Source organism: Labrus mixtus, chromosome 10, assembly GCF_963584025.1.
Source record: "Labrus mixtus chromosome 10, fLabMix1.1, whole genome shotgun sequence".
NCBI classification, from domain to species: Eukaryota; Metazoa; Chordata; class Actinopteri; order Labriformes; family Labridae; genus Labrus; species Labrus mixtus.
This window is the reverse complement of record NC_083621.1, coordinates 6,433,183-6,455,058: the sequence shown is the minus strand read 5'-3', so window position 1 is coordinate 6,455,058 and position 21,876 is coordinate 6,433,183. Positions and strand designations below refer to the sequence as shown.

Sequence of the window (21,876 nt, the reverse complement as noted above, 5' to 3'; positions counted from 1 at the left end):
GCTTGAGGAGAGAAAAGAAACAAACAGCTTGTCTGTAGTTTGTATAAAAACATTTGGTTAGAAAATGATTTGTACCGTGTGCTCCACACACTCAAGGCGATTTCAGTGAAAAGAAAGTATCTCTTATTATTATTTAAGTGACTGAACTATCAGTATGTAAAATGACCAAACCAAACAAAAACATCTGATTTTAGAACGCCCACTGCTGTGGTATTAAAAACATTCACATACATGTAATAGCTTTTAAGAGAAAGGAAATGATAACAGAAAAATGTCGTTTTCATTTTCACAAATGGTCATTTTTACATCGTCATTTTGAATAAAACCTAAAGAATAATCGTGTCACCTGAACTTTTACTGACAGTTATTTTATATTAGCATTAATATGCCAATTGCCAAATATTTTCATGCCCCAAAAATTGTGAAAAAGCCAAGAATCTTAATTGACATCTTCAGATAGCTTATTCTGTCAATAAAAAAAGAGTAGAAAACCAAAACAGTCAGCGATTACTGTCATAGACGAGCGAACACTGTAGAAAGTCCTGACTGTTAAGATTATCCCCTCCCCACCGGATTGCTGATGGACGGTCTACCTCCCCCCACCCCCTTGCTCTCTATCCCTCTTCCTGTATCTTATCCCATCTCTCCCCCATCCCTTTCCAAGGCCGGCGCAGTCTAGGCCTGTGAAGACTGTTTCGTCATGAGCCGGGGATCCGGCCGAAGATTTCTGCCTTTTAATAAGGCAGTTTTTTCTTACCACTGTAACTTTTGCTGCTTTGCTAAAGTGCTCATGATGGATAGGCCGGATCTTTGTAACATAGCAATGAGTAAGGTATTTTACCTGCTTCTCGAGATAACACTTGTTATGAGTTGACGCTATACAAATAAAAGTTGATTGATTGATTGATTATGAAACCAGCATGTTTGTCAATGTTGCTAAAACTTATAAACTTATAATCAATTATCCAAATTAAATACATTTTCTTTCACTTGACTATGATGACAATGCCCTCACCATTAAATATCATCCACAACCTCAATCTATCCCTGACCTTTACAAAGAAATGTGTTGTGTTTTTTCATCCGCTCCAACGGGGTAACGGGCTCATGAAAATGTTCATACTGCTTGTTTCTGCAATAACAAATAACCTAGATTTACTTGTGAGGTATTTTTTCAAACACCATTTTTTGTTTCTTTTCACATTTCCACAAAAAGACAACTAATAATGCTCACATAATGGTGCCTACAGAAAAAAAAAAAAAGGCACTACACCGCCCTCCCCTACCTGAAATGACTGCAAAGAGTTACATAAGCACGAGGCAGTCAGGCAAAGGGTGCCTGCAGAACTCCTTGTACGCTGGCTTACTACAACAAAGCTCTTCCAGCGTGTTCTAATTCTCGACATTTCCCTTCAGAGTATCTCCTCCTTTATGGGTTGGAAAAGACTGTACGGGCAAAGAAAAAGAGATGGTGGAAAATCCCACTTGGATCAATTTTAGACCAATCAAGGCTCCTAAATAGGGAGGGAGATGAAGTTGGACTAAGTTGGACGGCAGCCACGGCTCAGTTCACTACAGCATGTGAGGATGTACTGCACCTCTGTTTCACACGGCAGCAGAATGTGACCGTATTTTCTCGAGTGGAAATGCACTCCCGAACATTTTGATGGACCTTATTGGGGTTAAAACACATTCAAAACCACATATGACCCCATAAAATAAGCTCTCATAGGAGAAGGAGGGTACTACGCTGATGTGTAATATAACCTGCCATGGATATACTGCCACCAATTTGCTTACTATGGTCCTTCTGTGGATACTTTGCTCAAGGTAGGAGCACTACACAGAGTATATGGCTGTGTGTTCTGCTAAATTATAAGCGCCTTTATCGTGTGGCATCTTTTTCAAAGCTTCGAGCAGTCACGATTCTCCCTGAACGGGCATGATTCTCACCTCTGTCCTATTTTAATAATACCTAACTCCTACTCGAGAGGTGTGATTAAAAGCATTGTGACCAGACCCTTCTCACATGCTGTCCCTCCCCACCTGCCTCTCTCTGATTGGTGCAGTTCCACCCACTGTACCAGTGCATAACACGCTGTTATTTTGCCCCCACTTCAATCCATTATCCCAAAATGTCCACCTACCTTTGCTTAGCAATCTCCTTGACTACCCTCTCAAGTGCCACTCTTTACCTACCACGCCTCCTGGGTCGTCACTTATCCAACCCTATTCTCTCTCCCCTCATCTCCTCCTCCTCCTTTCACCTTGTGGATTCAACACCTTGCTCCTCGCCCTCTTCAGACTCCTGCCTCCCGCCTCGGTTAGCCTCTCTGCAGCGGTGCTTTGTGGTGGCAGCTGTGTAGAGTACCTCCCACACATGCGAGGACTGCTGACCTTGGCGGTTAGACCTGGCCGCTGCTATGATTAATGCCTCTACAAGACAAGAAGCAAGTACCTCAAGCTGCCTGGACAATATATATCTCCTTACACACATCATTTCTGTCTAAGGCACACCTGATGATGGACAAACATTAACCTCCATCCAGCTGTACTCGCCTTAAATCCTCCCCTTTCCTTTCCACCCTGCACAATGCTGCAGAGAAGGAGTGAATAACACTACACATCTTTATTTTCTGTTCTAAATGATCAAACATGCAGCACCGGGCTCATCTGGAAGGTGTACATGCTGGCTTCTGTTCGATAAGGCTGTTACCTGTATGTTTTTTTTTGTTTGCCTGAGGAAGAAGAAGCGACTGTGTGTTTTTTTCAGCAGTGAAGTTAAAAATCCCTCAAGGACAAATGGGCTAAGAAGAAAAGCTGTGCTGCCATTAGGAGCCCCATACTCCCTCCTAGAGCCGCGTATAAGGCAAAAACAAAGCATTCAAGCAATGAATCAGCACAGATAGATCTTTCAGGCACCATAAACAAGAAGCCCAATACCAGCTGGGAATAGAGTCAAGTTGTAAAATGTCTCAGAAATACAAATATTCACCTTCGGGTGTACAATACATCTTGCTTGTGCCATCATCTGACAAAGAGATATTTGCTCAAAGGCTTCTTACAATGATATACTGTTTTCATTTAATTGATTTTCCGTCCCCATGTCAATATCTCCGTGGAGAGACAAAACAGTAATCTGCAGTTCCCATTACCCAGACTGCATTGTGTTGGGTTTTTTTTCGGTTGTATTTTTTGTTACCTTCAATGTACTGTGGTTTTTCTAATGGTAATGATTGTGCATTATTTATTGCTACAGTCTGATCCACTTGGGTTTCATTAGCATGTAGAACTTTTCAGAAATGTTCCGCTAATCTCGGCTCAGTATTTATGCAGTTTATTATGACCCAGGGAGTAAGAAAACACATAAATTATATCGGCTTCACAACCCACAGTGGTGACGCTGATGCGCTATGCAATGACATATTAAAGGTTGAGGGGACCTTCAATTTATATCCTTAAGAAACGAAGGTCATTTTCAATCGCTGGGCAATAAAGCAGCCCAAAAAAAGGCCAGAGTGAAGCAGGTCACACAATAGCCTCTGTTGGTGTGAATACATTTGTGGATTTACTGGTGTGGCTATTAAAAGGGCATCTGGCTGTGAAAGCAAAGGCGAAGGCCAGCGAGGGATTCACACCGAACTCTAAAATGTCTATTTGTGCGAGTTAATAGCCCCTGCCACAAAAACCAAAGGTGAAAGAATCGCTTAATCACTGCATTGGCAACACCTGCTTCTGTGCATGCATTGAATTATGAATCATCTATGGGCACTTTATTCTAGTCTCACACTCAAATACACTCAATTTAAGGACCACTTGAAAATATGAAAAAAGTTTTGGCAGCGAGTGGCGTACCTGGAAATAGAAACTCTACCCAATGAATCAGTATTAAGTCAGATTGAACTGAGGTGGAAATGGAAATGCCATCTCGTGTTGCTCTACCCTGCCATGTCAGAGCGAACGAGGTAGCAGCTCAGCAAATATTAGTCTTCCGTCTACGAGGAGCCATTCAAAACTCTTCCCTGCAGAACCCTAATTTAAGCGTGCCACTACACTGAATAAGAATAATGTTTGGTAAGGTGTGGGATGCAAATCAAAGTCTCGTAAGAAGCACAAATCTTCCATCAGCGGCAGTAAAGGTCAAACATGCATCAATAAAGCATCTCAAGCACAAACACTGACACTGGGTTGACATTTTCCTCCAGTGAACCGCCGATCTGTCTGTGCACTTTATGTTGCCGTCTTTGGGTGAAGTGCTCCGTTTTTACATGAAACACTGCACACAACCCCTTGACCAGATGAAAGCAATTGTCGGGTGAGCTTTTTGATGTCTTTGTAATGCATATTTACTGTTTTGGTTAAAGTACTACGTTCATTGAAATGTCTTTTCATCTCAGGGCAGAGCTACAGTGAGGCTTGTCTTGAAAAGGGAAAATGCACGACTGTACCGTAGAAATTGATTTTTTAATGTCACAGTTTTCTCAAATGTCAAGCTTATGAAATATAATGAGCTTTGTTCCTGCTTCCGTTTGTTGTAGGATGAAAAAGAGGGACAAATCCTCATTAAAAATGCATCAGCAATCTGAGTTCAAGCCACAGCAGCGTGGGGAAATCCGTTGTTCACTTAGTGTAGAACATCTTTACACAACCCTGCTAGGAGGAATGCAGGTGGTTAGACTTCAAGAGAGTCCCTAAACATAACTCGACGGTGTTTCAAATACCTGCCTTTCAAGACATCACAGCTGGATATGTTTGACAGTACTTCAATATACCTAAGAAATACAGAAAGGTAATGAATGTATCTTCTTTCAGCAAGTGTTGGGCTGACCTATTCATGAAATCACACCAAATTCATATATCTGAGTGATCAAAGGTTAAAAAAAACCCTCGAAGATTTCATTCTGCTGCCTCACTCTATTCGCTTCCTACTTTAACTGTGATATCGTAGCAGATCTAGCCAATAAAAACAAATTAAATCAATCAATTCTGCACAGGTGTGAGCTCAAGCTCATCAGATGGTAATTGTTTTTGGGGAAATAAACCCACTATATCCAGATTGTAAAGAAACCTGACAGAATATAAAAATGATCCCTGATCACTTAATGTCAGAAATGAAACAGTCTGTTTGTGATGAAATACTGCCATCACTGCTGACATTGTTGAGACATTTAGCATTTCCTGTGCCTGATACACATCTCATAATATTATTTTATTTTAATGTCAGATAGTGGGTGCAGGAAATGTTGAGGTATAAATAATAAAGCTTTGATATCCCTTCATGAGAGGAAACAGTAGGCCTACAAATATTAACCCTGCGTTACATCAAAATATTTCCACTGATCCAGTACACGAGTAGGTAATAACTGCTGGCCGACTCGCCACCAGAAATGATAAATACTTTCATATACTACAGAAATAAATAGCTAATGTTGTACCAAAACCAACAATACAATGTACGCCTGCACGATATGAGGAAAACGAAAACGATAAGAAGTCAATGAATCAAAATCAATGAAAGCGTTCATGAAAGCCAAACATCACCGTTTATATGTACATCTATTGTTCTTCATGTTTTACACAAGCAACCTTCTCAATCCAAAATATATCAATAAAGCTTTTGTGTTCCTTTGTCATTGTGGAAAATTCGGCTTATTGATGGATAGCCCCTTGGGATGAACCATCTCATTTTCGGGGGGGGTCCAACACAGAATGGGTGGTGGTTTTTTGAAATGCTCACATCAAGATAGTGAAACTGCAATAGGTTTCAGGGCCTCTAAAAAAAAGTTAAAAAGACAATGTCTTGTATGAGATATAGAGAATTAAGGATTATAACCTCACGTAACTTGATCATCTGTTATGAATTAGTTGTCCTTCATTAGGATACAGATTCATGTCTATTTAGGTCTAAACGTGATGCAACTCTTTGAGACAAGCAGCCAGGTTATTGGTGCTAGATTTTGGACTCTTACAATCAGTGTTAGAAAACACAATCCTTGACAATGAGTCTTGATTGGTGCCCCTCCCTCTGCAACTGACGGCACTCTGTGAGTTTTTGGGGGATGTCAAGCATTTAAATAAAGAGACACACTCTGGACGTGGAGGAGACTGCGAAGTCTGCATCTCCAACTGAAAACGTACAATTCAAATGTTATAGAGAGATACAGGGGTGATTATAGTAAAGCACAAAACACCGGCATGAAAAGTAAATATAAGTAAATAAATCCTTTAGATGTTTGAGCTGGTCATAATGTTAAAAACACTCAACATAAAGGAGAGTGTAGGTCCTGCTGAGTGAGTGCTGTTTGCAGCATCCTTTCTATGGACAGACTTCTTCTCAGCATTAATCCCTTTCAGTTTTAATCAGTACTTTTCAAGAGTTCTAAGCTAGAGAGGAAGCATCTTCTTGGGGATGTTGAAAAGCCGAGCACAGAGAAACAAAAGGCCCCGTCATCTTGGCCCTGTCTTGCGGTGCCAGATATTTGTTGCAGTGGGTCTGGCAAAAGCGGCTTAAGAGTTAATTTCCTGGCAGTGATTTGTAGGAGAGCAGCATCAACAAGCTGCAGCAGACTGGAGCATGAAAACCATTACTTCAATCCCTCACTCCCTGACATTAATAGGATGAATAAATGTTTTTGTTCTCTGCTTAATTTGGATGAATTCATCCAAATGGCCATGAAAACAAGTAAATATCCATCTCAGCTCCCCTCCTGATAAAAGAAGACAAAGAGAACTCACTCTGCACTCGCTTTTTTCTTCCACCTACCGTTAGAAAAAAAAAAAAGGTCCTCTGCTCTGTGCCGGGCTCATATATCAGATGATAACCGAAATGAGTGAGACTGGGAACACATACTGAGGGAGCCTCTTTATTCTAAGTCGATTCGCCCTCGCCACACAGGAGGCTGTCATGTCAAATTTTATCCCGTAGTAACTCAGAGAGTGATTTTTGTGATCCCCGACATCCGATGTGACAAATGAGGTGCACCCAGACAGATTATATCCTGCACATGAACAAGGAGTAGAAAAAAAAAAAAAAGACATTTTAACACTCTTCATTTTATAAAGGCTGTGCAGGAATACAATAAAATCTGTAGAGATGGAGCAGAGTATTTTGCATCAAGGAGAAGGCCCTATTTATACTTAGACACTCCATGTTTCTTGACATTGTGTCAAATCATCCAAGAAGCATTCAAGACGGATCGACTAGGGATGGATTGTAGAATGATGCTGAAAGGTGTAATTAAATCCACCTATACAGGATATATACTGTAATGTTGCAGCTCCCGTGTGTAAAACTACATTAGTGAGGAATTCGGGGTCTTTCCCCTGTTGTCATAACTACTGAGGAGAGCTCATTTACAGCATTTAACACTTGCAGTGATCACTGGTACATGAATGAATGCGTTTATAGACGTACTTTATTTGAGCTTTACTCCTTTTAATCTATTTTCATTCTACTTTACGCTAAAGATGGTGATAACATATATTGAGCATGTGGAATACAGTGAAGTCTTAGCCATTGTTGGACAGGGCAATAAATCAATACTGCAATAAATTGTCCGAAATACATATATATGTAAAAAAAAAAAAAAAGAAGCTCTAAACAAATGTCCCCGCCAATTTGACTCACTAGGTCACTACTTTGTTTTAATTGGCCAAAAAAGAAAAGTTGACAGCGGGATAAAAGACTAAGAAGAAGACAGCAGGTTGATGTCAGACAGAGGTAAAGACAAGTGAAGAGATACGAGAGAAGAAAATGCAGTGACTCAATACATGAATCCTGCACTCTTTACTTGTGTCATTTTAGATTTTTCAATTAATTATCAACAAGTTAGTTATCAATTATCACAAATCACATGTATCGTGATGTATTTGATTCCCACCACTATTACGCAGTTAATTAAAGCACTAAGAAAGTATACTCAGTTTGAAAAAAATAGCCCACCATAGCCGGCGTCAACTTTTATAAAATATTAAATGTAACTGAAACAACAATAAACAAAAATACTCACTATAATAGAAAACTAACAACAGGGCTCATTCAGGCTGCGCAGTGAGAACGTAGTCTTTTATTCTTAGCATTTACCCTTTCACCAAAGTAATGTTTTCACATTTAGTGATTTAGTTGTATCCCAATTTTTGTAACACAGGAATTCTAAATTTGTTGAATTGCCACGTGAAGCCAAGTAATAGGACACACTGAAGTAACCGACATGTTCTGATCCTTACACAGTTTGATCAGTTCATTATCAGTCGGGTGACACAGCGTTGTATCTGCAAAGAATTTTATTTTCTAAAGAATATTGTCTCGATCACTAATCGAGTTATTCATGTGTTTGTGTTTGTAATTGTAAGCAAGCTGTAACTGCAAACTGTGAATGTCTGTAAAAAAAAAATAACTGCAATAACAGCACACTTTATCCTTCTCTTGTGGTTTTAGCAGTTTCCAAACTGCTTCAGTCGCTTTCCCACAGCATGCTGGACTGGAGGAGACCTGACCCCGATTTCCTGTAGCCAAGGAAATACAGAGGCGGATTGCAGATATTGTGCTCTACAGGATGTTGTTGAAGTAGTAATACAGGTCATCTAAGATATCATCTGGATACTTATTGCCTGAGGTCTGAAACCATTTACACTTATCACTTCAAGTGTCTTATATCCGGATCAGGTCCAGATGCGATTTAATACACCTTCATATACACTTAGCCACATAAGGGTCAGGAGGCCCTGAGCACAGCGGGAGCACTTCAACTCTCAGTGGAGCTCGGCAGCACGGCTGCAGTGGGAAACAAATAACAAACATGTGTGACTCTTTTGCTCTACAATATTGTTCACACACAAGCCCAAATATCCTCTGCTCCCCAAATCCCTGGCTGAATTACCCACACTCCTCTTCTTTAGTTTAGCGCAGGGACATAAGAGGGAGAGGCAGACTCACTTATCACACACAGACTCCGGGACACCTGCACACGCACACTCACACAGCAGACCGGGGTTATTTTGATTGGATCTAAAACTATTCTTTTGAAGGCCTGAATAACTCCGGTGGACTGAGGTGACGGTCCGTAGCGGGGACAGTCCCACCATAAAATAGCTGCGATCAGATAGATAAGAGAGATAGACATCAGAGGTCACACATAAACCCTGTCTGAGGTGAAAACACTCGACAAGAACACACTGTACTTGACCATTCTCTTTTTTTTTTTTAGAGCAGTTGGCTGAGAGAGTGGAGTCTCACCTTGAGTTTTGGCAAGAGAAGCAGCCTTTGTTAATTTTTAATGCATTTGGAAACTAGTAATTAAGTCCCTCCCCCCCAATGGACTGGGAAATTGACATGCTCTGGAGAGCCAGTGAGTAATTATATTTGTAAAGAGCAGTGATACAAGATACTCCCCTCTGACTGGGACTCATTACACATCATTAGAGAGGCGCGGCAACTAGACACACGCACACGCTCCACATGCACATCCCTTATGCACTTGGGCAGACAAGTCGCACACTTTGACACGAAAAACAATGTCTTTTTTTCTCCGTCTCTCTCTCTCTCTCTCTCACACACACACACACACACACACACACACACACACACACACACACACACACACACACACACACACACACACACACACACACACACACACACACACACACACACACACACACACACACACACACATCGATGAGCAGGAAACAAAGTCTGCTCTTCAGGTCACTGTCACGTCCTAACAGGACAGTCTGTAAAACTCTATTCTCCACATCTGATCCCCGTATCATGACACAGCGGTGGGTCAATAAGTAATTAAAGATTCATCCGACATGAATTCTCATTCATCTAAATAGAGAAAGGTTGAGATATGAAAGTTTCCAAATGGGGCCTCCGGAGGATTGTGGTCCACCCTTTGAAGCAATAATTACCATTACAGCGGCGTAGGGCTAAGAGCTGCAGGGGGATGATAGAACAGCTCTGGAAACTTAGCAGCCTCTGCTTTAATTGGAACAGGAGTGGCAGCAACTTGACGTTTTAGATTCTGCGAATAGAATTTGTACAACTCTCCTCATGTTACCTCTTCTTTCGACAGTACTTTTCCTCTCCTCTTTCCTCAGTATGCGCTCCCCCCCCCCCTCCTAAGAGTATATTATCAGTTTGAGCTTCTCTTGAGAATGAGCAGATGCCATGCATACATTATAAAACCATACTGAAATATAGACTGCACCCACTGCGGCCTGTTTTCTGAAAGAACACCAAACAAGTTCTAAATCTATATTTCATAACAAACTGAGAGCTGACTTTCAATTATTTTGCTTCTTTTCAGTGAAATGTGGAAATACTTGTACTTCAAAAACAGAGTAAAGGAAAAAAGAACGAATGCAATAGTTAGATAAAGCATTAACACCTGACTCTCGCAGAGGTACGGTGCTGTCCAATTGCTGGTGAAAAATGAAAAAAATGTTTTGCATTCTCCACATCAGAGTGCTTTCAGTACAAATTTGTTAGTGAGGGCTGTTGTTGCCTTATAGTTTAGGCCTATTATTTCTGTGAAAGGAGTTAAGTATTCAGATTGTTGTGTGTATTTCAAAGGTGTTTACTGCATTATTAATGCTGTATTCGGATTGCGGCGGGACGGCGGGAGAGCTGTATTAGTGTCAGAAAGCAGAGTTTTGAGTTGCCTTGTCTGCTTTCACTTTAAACTCATTATCTTGTCTAATTCTCTCTGCCTCCATTATTCCCTCATCCCTTTAAGCAGCCTAATTAAAAGAGCTTTCATTTTTTCATTAATATTCATTTATTTATTTATTTTTCATTCTACTCCAAACTGCTGTAGCCGGCCTAGAATCTAAATTACTGATTCCCCCCCCATTATTTATCTAAAGGGAGTTCTGCTGCACAGTACTTGAGCTAAAGCCACAGAAGAAGAAGAAGAGGAAGCTAAAAAACTGCAGTATTTACTCTCATGTAGCTGTCAGATGACCCGATGCTTAACTGCATGTGTAAAGCTTTAACTATGTGTGCAGCGGCTAATGCAAAGAGTACAGTACAAACAGTTTATCTCCCCCAACTTAATGCCGTCTAGACTAGATTAGCGCCGAAACTGTTAGCGACACCATTATTCAATAAAAACTGCAAACAAATATGAAATGAAGACATGTAATTATAATTTCTCAAGTTCTGAGTGTTTCAATTCTCACTTTATGACAGAAAATCTTCAGACAGCTTAGTGTTAATTGGCCCATCATGGTCTGATTTCTCTGGCCTGGGTTTTATTTGGCTTATATGAGTGTGTCTGTAATAACAGTTTAAAGCCGTACCATGGGGAGATTATCAGACCATGCTACAGCGATGGACATTATCGCTCAACTACATGCATCACTTCTTCTCTGCTCATTTCTCAGAATGGCTGCTGGGGAGCTCACCAAGAGAGTAGTGTGTGTGTGTGTGTGTGTGTGTGTAGCTGGGTAAACCTCAACTGTATGTATGTGTGGCTTGTCTTAGCTTGTGTCTCACTAGTATATTTGTGTGTGTGAGTGTCAGATGTTCCAAGTACTCATATGTGGTGTTTGAGGGGGTGTGTGCATGCATGTAGAATGACATTTAGCGAAATGTGGCGGTGAGAAAAGAAACATCTGACTCATAATTGAAGTGCCATGAAAGAAATATGATCATGAATCTGTATTAGGGCCTACGTGCTCGGCTTTAAACCAGCGGCAGGAGCGCGAGGCGGCATGCTCAGCCAGCGCTCTGACTACCTTACCACCCTGAAGGCTGATTACAACCCTCAAAAATGATACTCCACAAAAAAAAAATGACAGAGGAAAACACAGCACGTTCACATCGAGCAACTCTGATGACAAAATCGATAGGCCGTAGCGCTCTCATCTCCATCAAAAAGAGAGGCTGAGGATGAATGTAGTGGTGCTTTGTGTGCTTCAACCACACCAGTCATCTCAATGTCCTGGAGGATAAAGCGGCAGTTAGTCCTCAGTCACCCTCCTACTCTTGACATGTGGAGCTCTCTGAGCAGCAAGGTGAGGTATAGACCACTTCTTTAAGGAGGTGTAGGTGATATTCTGTTTATATCAACGGATGCTATGACAAAAAGAGGAAAGCTAGCAATAGATTCATTCAACTCCCAAGGAGGCGAATCCAAAGCAGCCAATACAGCTTAGTAACTCCGATGCTGCTCCTTCCTTCTGACTGTTTAAATCAAAGCGGTGTCTAGTTAAAATCCCCTGCCATGGATTGTATATACAGTATATATATACATATATATATATTATTTCCTATCTCCAACTGTTTCATGCAAATACATTTTAGAGGTCTAAAATGTGAAACCATCCAATCTATAACAAAAAATACTAATTATAAAAAGAGAAATATAATGCTTAACTTAATGAAGCAGATAATCCTTCTTCCTCCTTTTTTTCATGTCTTGTTAATCATCCTGTGACCATTTACGTATATCAAGTTGACATTTAGAGCATCCTGACCCCCAGGTTGGGAGCTATGGATATGACATATTCCATTGAGCCACTGAGCCCCATTTGTGAACACAAAGTAGTTTTAAGACATCAAAATACGACACACTGCGGTGATGTGCTCCTTCATCATGATGATCATGCCAGTTAATGCGCAGATTAAATACTCAGAGGATTCATTCCTCAGGAGGATAAAGGCGGTCAGGGTGGAGGGGTCTCAGTTACAGGAAATAAAACAAAGCTAAGTTTTAGGAATCAGTTTCTGGATGGAAAAAAAAAATGGCACGGTGTATTTCTCTTACAATAAAACATAAATTTTTTTAGTTCACTCAAGGATGAAATCAGTCAGTGAAATATTATATAAGACACAAATATAAGTTTAACTTGACGGTGATTTCGAAGGATATGTCAAGAACACATAATAAAAACTAAAGATATGTCCTTTATATTAATAGCACACAACAAGGCAAAATCTGAGGCAATATTCTCAACATTTTCAACCAACAACATGACATTTCAGTTCATGTTCAAAGCGTCTGTAGGCAGTAGAGAAGCACTTTAAATGTAAAAAATGTTCGAGGCGGGAAATCGGCTGTGTCAGAGAGATGGATGGAGAAGGTACAAAGCTCGGGTAGTGTGCTAACAAACTCCATTTTGTGTTGCTGCAGCTGTTTCCATGGAGCTCTCTCACCCTCTCTCTTTCTCTGCCACTCCACTCCACTCTCTCTCTCTCTCTCTCTCTCCATCGCTCTCACACACGCACACACAAGTGTCTGAAAGAGGATTCAGCTGTGTGAGTCAATCTGCAACCAACCAAAACTCGGAGAGTTGCTCCAGCATCACGCCCATCTCATCATTTTTTTTTTTCTACCTCATTACAATAATTTCTTAAATTATTCGAAACCCCAGTCACAACAACAAACCCACATTCTGCACACTCAGTTACTGTGATCTTCATACACATGCTCCAAATCCACATGAGACACTGGGACCAGTCCTTGTATTTTATAGTGACATGTTTTTTTTTCCCCCGCCGCCTTATTTGGAGTGGATGTAGCAATCAGCAGCGCTCATTACACCTAGCTGCCCTACAAAGATGGCCCAGAAAAATGCCCTTGAAGGAGAAGGAAAAAAAAAGAAGAAGAAAAAGGGAAAGAATGCTTACCCAGGACTCCGACACGGTAGTTGAGAGTGATAACGATGACATTTCCGTAGCTGGCCAGCACGCTCCCATCGATCATGTTGCCCGTCCCCTCCATGTAGGATCCTCCGTGGATGTAGACCATCACAGGCTTGGCCCCGGTGTCTCGTATGTCTGCAAGAGCGGCCATCATTAACACATTCACATAGCCGTCCACCCACTCTGATCAACGGGTTCAGCTCAGATTCAGATACAGCGGATACAGCGACATGGTGGCCACAAACAGACAAGCTGATGGTCCCCTCTCAGATACCAGCTTCATCCAATATGCTATCCTACCAATAAAAAAGAATTCTATTTCACTCCATCTGCTCTATTAAAAAAAAATAGATATACAGTATATATGTGGAGCTTAACTATTAAAATAATTGGCCATCTCAGCTGAAAATGTAGCTTATATTTAATTGACTTATCATGAACATGTCATGAATGTTGTGGTTCTTGTTGCCTTGCAGACGCTCATCCTCCTATAGACACGCAGGAAGCCATTAGAGAGAATAAAAAAGGAGGTATGCTGACACATCTCCTAACCGGAGAGAAGGCTAATCTGGCTTGACAGTGATAGGGGGGAAAACGCGCTGGCAAATTACACAACGCTCCTTCTTTTTCTTTTTTTTTTTTTACATAGGCCTTTCTCTATTGAAAAATACATATGCATGTTCTTGCTTTGCATTTGCTCATAGTCAAATTTGTGCCTAATTTTTGGTAAAATGTTGTTTATTCTATTCCGGACTCGGGGCTTGATTCCCAGCTGGAGCGACACTCCAGCCAGATAAAGCCCATCCAGAGGTAGAGGGGAAGAAAAAAGCCTCTGTCTGAGGAATGGACTGAATTACTGGCTGGCTAGCTCGAGCTGGGAGACAAGACAAGAAACTCTCTCTCATTTTCACTCCCCACAACCCCCGCCTGCCCGCCCGCCCCCCCTGCGTTCTCTGTAGCTTCTCGCCTTCCCCTCCCTCACTTTGTATCGCTTTCACTCACAGACTCGCCCCTGTATCTCTCCCGCCTTCCCTCAATCTCTGTCCAACTCCCTGCCTGTCTCTCTCTCTCTCTCTCCCTCTTTTCCCCCCCTGAAGCCTCGAGAGTGGTGAGAATGAAAGAGGGTGGGAGTGCAGCAGAGGAGTGAGGAAGAGACAGAGAGAAAAACACAAAGATAGACCGGAAGGAAGGAAGATAGAAAGAACGGAAGAATATAAAAAGGAGATTCAAAAAGAAAGGCACAAAAATGACAGAAAAAAAAGAGAAAGCAATGGACTCAGATTTAAAAGGATGGCATTGTATTTTGGTTGCTATGGTTACTGAGAGCCAAAATTCAAATCCCAAAGAACTGCTAATCACGGACCACATCCTGCACAGCCTGATCTGCACCCATCTGTAGTCTCTGCTAGTCGTCAATTTAACAAGCTCCACACAAAGGACAAATACTTCGTAAAGACACCGTTTTCCAATGAGGCCAATAACCGGGCTCAGCCTTGATATACAGGTTTCTTTTACCCGTGGTTCCCCTGGTTATTCATAGCCCTGTTAGGTTTAAAAGCAAAGCAATAACTTGTATATGATGTGGCCTTATTTATGGCTGGCTTTATCTTGCTGGTATCTGAGAAGGCTACACAGTGAAATGTGATTTAGAGCTGACACTTCTCTTTGCACACACTTATCTTATAGACAAGAGGAGGAGGAGGAGGAGGAGGAGGATGCATGGGGTGAGGAAGCATGAAGTCGTAGAGGGGGATAGGGAGGGTCTTGGGGAGGCAGAAGGGGAGAGAAACAGCAAAAAGATATCCTGCACAAGCATCTCAAACAGATGGGCCACAGATACAAAACGAGAATGGCAAAGAGGAAGAGGGGGCAGAAATAAGAAAGAGAGATTAGTCATGTCAGTGTTATCAGCCACCTCTTTTGTTGATTCACATCGGGTCTCAATGACAGTTTAATCCCTTGAGGAGATCGAAATAAGACATTGAGGCTCCACTTGTCCTAATCTGTTTGTTGACTTGATCTGATGTGATTTGTGTCAGAGCAAAAATATACATGCAACAGATCCCAATTGGAGTTTGGTCTATAGGGAGAAATAATAATCATCTCGAGCTACATCCACATCTGGGCTGTAGCACAGCATGACGCGGAGGTAATGAGGTGACTAGCTCTTCTCAAACCAATCACATCAGAGCTTTAGCGGCCGCAGTGGACGCCTTATCTGGTGACACAGTGCCTAACCCCTGAAATAAATAAATAAAAAAATGTTCTTTCTAATTCACTCACTTCTCGGTGGCAAACACATCATTACATCAAAATCATATTCACAGCATCAAAACACAGCACAGAGCTCTGTGCGGGGAAAGAAACAGAGATATGTTCATTAATTCACAAATATTGCTTTAAAGAAAACTCCATGCACAGCGTGAGGGAAATAAAAAAAAAAAGGAGACAAATAAACTTTTTTGGAGATGAACTCAAATATAAGTGCATGATGGAAATGTAGATGAAAGCAGATGTAGGGTGGAGTGTGAGGTGAACAGAAAAATAATTGATATAAAACATCATCTTCTCACATCTTTCTTTCAATCAGACATGTTGAATCATGCAACATCCACAGTGACACAAACTAACCGTCTTCAACAGCAGAAACAAATGATAAACTGGCCATAAATAATAATTCAACAATCAAAAGGGGTTTGATTCAGTGGACTTTCCTTTGGTTAAATAGAACAACACCTACAAATAAATCACAGGGCTTGAGTTTCATCAGGACCAAAAGAGCACAACCTTCCTCAGGTGCGTCAGAGTGCCTGTGGACTGATTGGAGAGTCAGTGGGAGGCAGAATTCAGGCCTGTGCTGAGACTGTAAGTGTTCCTGCTTCAAGTGAAACTCACCAGGAGGGCTGGGAGCAGCTCCGTCCTCCTCTATCTTCTTTGCTCTCTCTCTCTCCTTCTTGCACTTTTTTTTTTTGTCCTTTGCCTCTCCCTCCATTGAAACAGTCCGTCATATATATCTGACACTAAGCGCCCCAGAAGCAGCCTTGACACTTTAGGATCGGGACAGGACACAAAAAGGCGAGTGGAGATAAGTGTCGGTGGCATTCACTGTGTCAACACTTTGTGAAACATGGTGGCTGTCAGCGGCTATCAGTGAGGTCTGAGGTGGAGGACGGGGAGGGGATGGTGGGGGAAAAACGGGTGACAATGTCCTGATGTGGCAGGACATGACACGAACCCTACTGTAGTGCTCTCGTCAAGCCAAGCTTCACGCTTCTCTCATGACAAGTCCATTACAAGCCATGTTTCAGAACCGGGTTTGGTTTTAAACAGGGAGCTGCTTGCTGAACAGGCAGTGTAATTACACAGAATTATACAGCAGTGTGCGTTCAAGTCTATGACAGTTCTCTGAATGTCACTGGATGTCCGCTTAATATTCTCTTTATACTGAATCAAATGAAGTGGCACTGAGTGTGACTCGGCCTCGGAGGGGAAAGGAGGCTGAAGTGAAAGAACACACAGTGACACATTTTCAATTTTGAAATCAGAAAACAGTCGAAGGAGGACCAGAAAAAAAATACAGTTGCATACTGATTTTGTTAGCTCGCCTTTTTCACGTCAGAACGATGGGCAGAAAAAGATACAGAATTAAATAATGAAATGTGTTTATATTTTCCCTCGATCTGCATAACACTTGTCATTATAAATTGGTATTATTATGGTTGTTGTTGTTGGAGCCATAGAGAAAATCTGGTTTATTTGAACATACTGTGACTTGATTAGTTTCTTAGTTCTAATTCATATACCTTCATTTTCATTTACAGAATTTAATCATATATTATCTTTATCTTATATTTATCTAGTAGGTTTATTTTTGCAGAGCAGGGTACATACCTGTCCTCATTTAATTTATTTTTTATAACTTATTGAGCCGGCTGTCAGAAAGCGCAGCGAAGTGTAGTAAAATTGCCACGAGGCAACATGTTAGCACGTGCTGGGGGAATGCATTCAACCCACCAGGACGGGGAGCAACATTTTCTTTGTACCTCCGCCTGTAACAGGCATCTTATATAGTTTGTGAATCAGTTGATAGTGTTAAGAGCACAATGTTTCATTTAGTAACCATTGATTTTGTGGAATAAATCATCGAAATATTTCATTTAAAATCTGCCTTGTTTGATTTGGAACATAAAGAAGTTTGCCTTTTGAAATCTCGAGTCAGAAAATTCACATCCTGCAGGAGTGGCAAAGGAGATATTTAATTTTCCACTGCAGTTAAAAATGCCATCACTGTCACATTTCCACTTTTATTGTTATTATAGGTCTCTGTTGTCAGTATTTGGTTGATGCTTTCTTGACATATCCAATCCAATCCAGTTGGGGCAATTGGCTGTTCAGCCTAATACTTGCTCATTGGTGGATTAATGTTTGTTCTATGAAAATAGTGCGAAGAAGAGTATGGTTTGGACCCTGTTTTTATGTAGAGATCATGTTGCTGATTTGGTGCTATAAACATAAAAACAATAACTGACTGACTTGATAATTGTTGGGGCATCTGAGTTGTTTCATGTATATGTGAAGATAATTTTAGCCAAGCAGTGGATAAACAGAAAGAAGATGTGTGTGTGCAGTGTGTGTGCTCTACTATGAGTCTTGACGTCTCTACAGCAAATGTAATGGGAAGAATGACCTTTGCATGAAGGTGACTTTTTACCTGCTGGCTGGTGTGTGTGTGTGTGTTTGTGTCTTAAATATGATGTAGGAAACAGGGCAGGCAGGGAGGAGGAGAGTGTGTGGGGATAAAGAGAAAAGAGAGACAGGGATAGAGTGAAATAAAAGGGCAGACATGGTGAGAAAGCCTACAAGGCTATTAGCCAAAGCCCCCTGTAGCTGGCCTGGATCGAGATGAGAGGCGGAGGCTGTAGAGGTGCTGTCATCCCTAAGACTCACAGACATCAGTTTGCTCCTTGAGTGAACGAAGACTAAACCTTTAGTGTTTCAGGGAGAGCCTGCTGTCCTAAGTGCGAGCAACAAAAACTGATGTTACGCTACAAAAAACCACCGACGGTTTGACAAAGATAATGCACACAGCAAAACATCTCAGATGTGCTGTTGAGCTGCAGTAAGACAGAGGGAAAGTGCCTCGCGGAACTAATTCAAAGCTAATCTTCTCTCTTGTTCCATTCTCCAGATTTTTCAAAAGCAGCCTGTTTTTTAACATGTTTTTGCCTTGCCAATTATTTCGTGCCACTCAAGAGTAAAGGACAAAGAGTAAAAAAAAATAATACTAATAGATGACAGCAGAAATCTGGCTCGCACATGCTTTGAAATGGCCCAAATGAAGCCCTTGTGGATCCGCCATTAGCAGCAATGCTTATCTTGGAAAGACGCTGAGCAGCGGCATTCACAATATCTATGCATAAATGGTCTTCAAGGGGGCACGAGTCCTCATCCCTGCCACATCAGAGAGAATAGGATAGCAGCAGAATGAGGAGAATGGTGTGTGAATCGCCCCCACTGTCGATTCACTGGTCTCCAGCCTGCATGAGCTGAGCTGAGGGCTTTGCTGGATGGGGATCCAGTCAGGCCTGTGCGATGGAATTAATGGTAATACCCGGGCAGGTGGAGCTCAGCTCTGCTCTCTGGCACAGCAACGACCGAGAGGGGGGTGGGTGATGTGTGTGTGTGGGTGTGTGTGTGTTGTTTTCTTCATTTTGCTTCTAGAGCTTGGATGCAAGGATTGTGTGTGTGTGCCTGTGTGCATGCTCCACTGATTTAATGAGTGGGTGTACATGTCTAAGTGTGTGCACATTCATACTGTGTGGAAGCATTCCTCCTGATTAGAGCTAGAGTCTCTAAGTGCCAAATGACAAACACACACGCACACACAAAACACACACGTTTCTTTTTCATCAGTGGGAGATGGTTGAGGCAGCAGTGGTGCGAGACGCTCTAGAGTCGGAGTGGGCACGGCTGTCTCTCTCCGCCTCACACTGGGCACGGTACCTCGGCACCACTGCCATGCTCCACCTGGGAGATTTAGCTTCTACACAGCCTCACTTCCTCTGTTTACATGCCCGCCTTTATCTAACAACAGCAGGTAGGTGATTGAAAGCGTGCGCTCACTTTTACAATTTCGCAATAACCGCCTCTATAATATTGAGTCTTGATTGTGGACCGATGTAAATCGCAGCAACTTGGCCCAGGCACTCGTGTGGCTAGAGGGAGTGATGTGTGGAATTTGAATGCACCATGGGGGGAGCCAGGGATTTGACTGTTGCTTTGACAGACAGGCGGACACACAAATGGACAGACAGAGGGGACAAACACACAGAAAGGCTGAAGAAGGGACAGCCAGTTGAAAGAAAATAACTTAGAGCTAATTACATTTTTTTTTGTCTCGGTTATGTTTTTTTTTTTGGCTTTTCCACTGCTTCCCCCCCCCCCATTTTGAACTTATACAATATTAATCAATAACACATTTCATTATAATTCTTTGTTAATGTGAAAAATCCTTTATTGTAAATAATATTTGAATTTGAGTTTAAAAGTCTGTCTGGAGGGTTATAACAGGCAGAAGGGCGGCTCAAATGTGGAAGAAGGAGGGTGGAATTAGCCAAGGATAGTCAGACTGCCAACTGAGACAGCATGGTAATGTTGGGATGAACAGACTGAGAGATGGAGGGGGTTAGATGGGGAAAAAAGAAAAGACAGCAGCTCTCTGGACTGAATGAGAATATGTGGATACAAGTTGCATCAGCTGAAGAGTGACAGGGTAGGATGTGTGCTTGTGTTATCATTCTACTTGCCCTTGAAGTTGATTTTCATTGGTAATGCAGGCCGTACATTTACTGTAGGCAAGGAGATAGCTATTACCCGCAATAATAGTACAGCCACTTGTGAGAGCAGCAGTATGTAAGACAGCTTACAAGGACTGTGTGGTTAGTGCAGCGTACTCAGCCATCCTTAACTGAGAAGAGAAGTCTTTCTGTCCCACATAGGGAAAGGGGGGAATTACACAGAAACAAACAGATGTCCCTGAACACTGGTTTCATACGTCGGGCCATGACACATCATAACAGACACATTCACCAGAACAATGAGAATCTTCTGGATCATATTTAGGGATTGATGGCCGACTCGGTCACACATGCATTAGTTACAGTGCTGTGGCAGAGATTCTGCTGGGACTTTATTGTGCTGCTACGGTGATGCTCCGTAAATAGCATTAGTTGCGCTCAGTAAAGAATAGACTTGTCACATTTTCAGTGAGGCTAGTCTTTCACAACAGCTTGGGGACCAAGCCACTGTGTACGCATGCAAAGACCTGCCAGACAAAGGGATTGGCACTTGTCAGCAATTTTGAACGGACTTGGGGCTACATGTGGGTTTGCTTCAGGGGAGACAAACATACACACATGCACGTATACACATAATGGAGCAGAAAACTGAAGGCAATTTGGCTTCAGAAGCAACTGCTCGCCCTGGGCTTGAATGAAGGAACACCTGTGTGTCAAAAGCGGTGCCATGGCAACGCTTCCTGTTCTGTGATCAAGGCCAGCATGAGGCTTCTTTCTGAGAGAGAGGAGCCCACTGGCAAAGAGGAAGGAGCTTCACTACAGCGCCTTAAACATCTGGAAAGAACCCTGACTTCCCAGGTTCAGCTGGGATCAAAAACCAAGTGAAAACCTCAGGTGTTGATAAAATGAAGACAACATAGAACTTAAAAAAAACTGCAGTTCCTTTAGCGTCCACTTGAGGTTGGCTCCAAAAACCAAGGAATACCCATTAGAGTCAAAATTAAAATTCTAATTCTTACAGCAGAGCCTAACATGTTTTCAGCTTGGTTAGTTTCTTTAAATCATTTATTTATTGGTAAAAATTGTATCGAATAGTTAGGATCAATTAGGCATAATTAGCTGTGTGGCTGATTTGACTGACATGTGGGCATGTTTTACTGTAGCTGTTTGCAAGGAGGCTATGCTTCACATTAGCCTATCTTAGTACTGACCTTAATTCGTCGGCTTTGTTCACGTTGTTTTCAATCATTTGGATATGGTAGCTAGATGACAAGCAAGACGAGTTAGAATGGCTCGATTCAGCAACCTAAATAATCATTCAACCTGTCATTACTCCACCTCTTTAACTCTCGATTAGCCGGAAGTTAGTTGGAGTTAGTATTTCCAAAATAGCAACCCGAATCATTAGGCATCATAACACCTCGTCAG

At 41.8% G+C, this 21,876-nt stretch overlaps 1 protein-coding gene across 5 annotated transcripts in view; it reads right to left on the bottom strand.

The window, feature by feature from the left end:
• nlgn3a (neuroligin 3a) overlaps positions 1-21,876 on the bottom strand; it is a 128,848-nt gene that overhangs the window by 67,073 nt on the left and 39,899 nt on the right. For all 5 annotated transcript variants that reach the window (XM_061047729.1, XM_061047730.1, XM_061047731.1 and 2 more), the window contains one exon: positions 13,637-13,786. In XM_061047729.1, the coding sequence (XP_060903712.1) occupies positions 13,637-13,786 (150 nt within the window). The remainder of the gene's footprint in view (positions 1-13,636; positions 13,787-21,876) is intronic.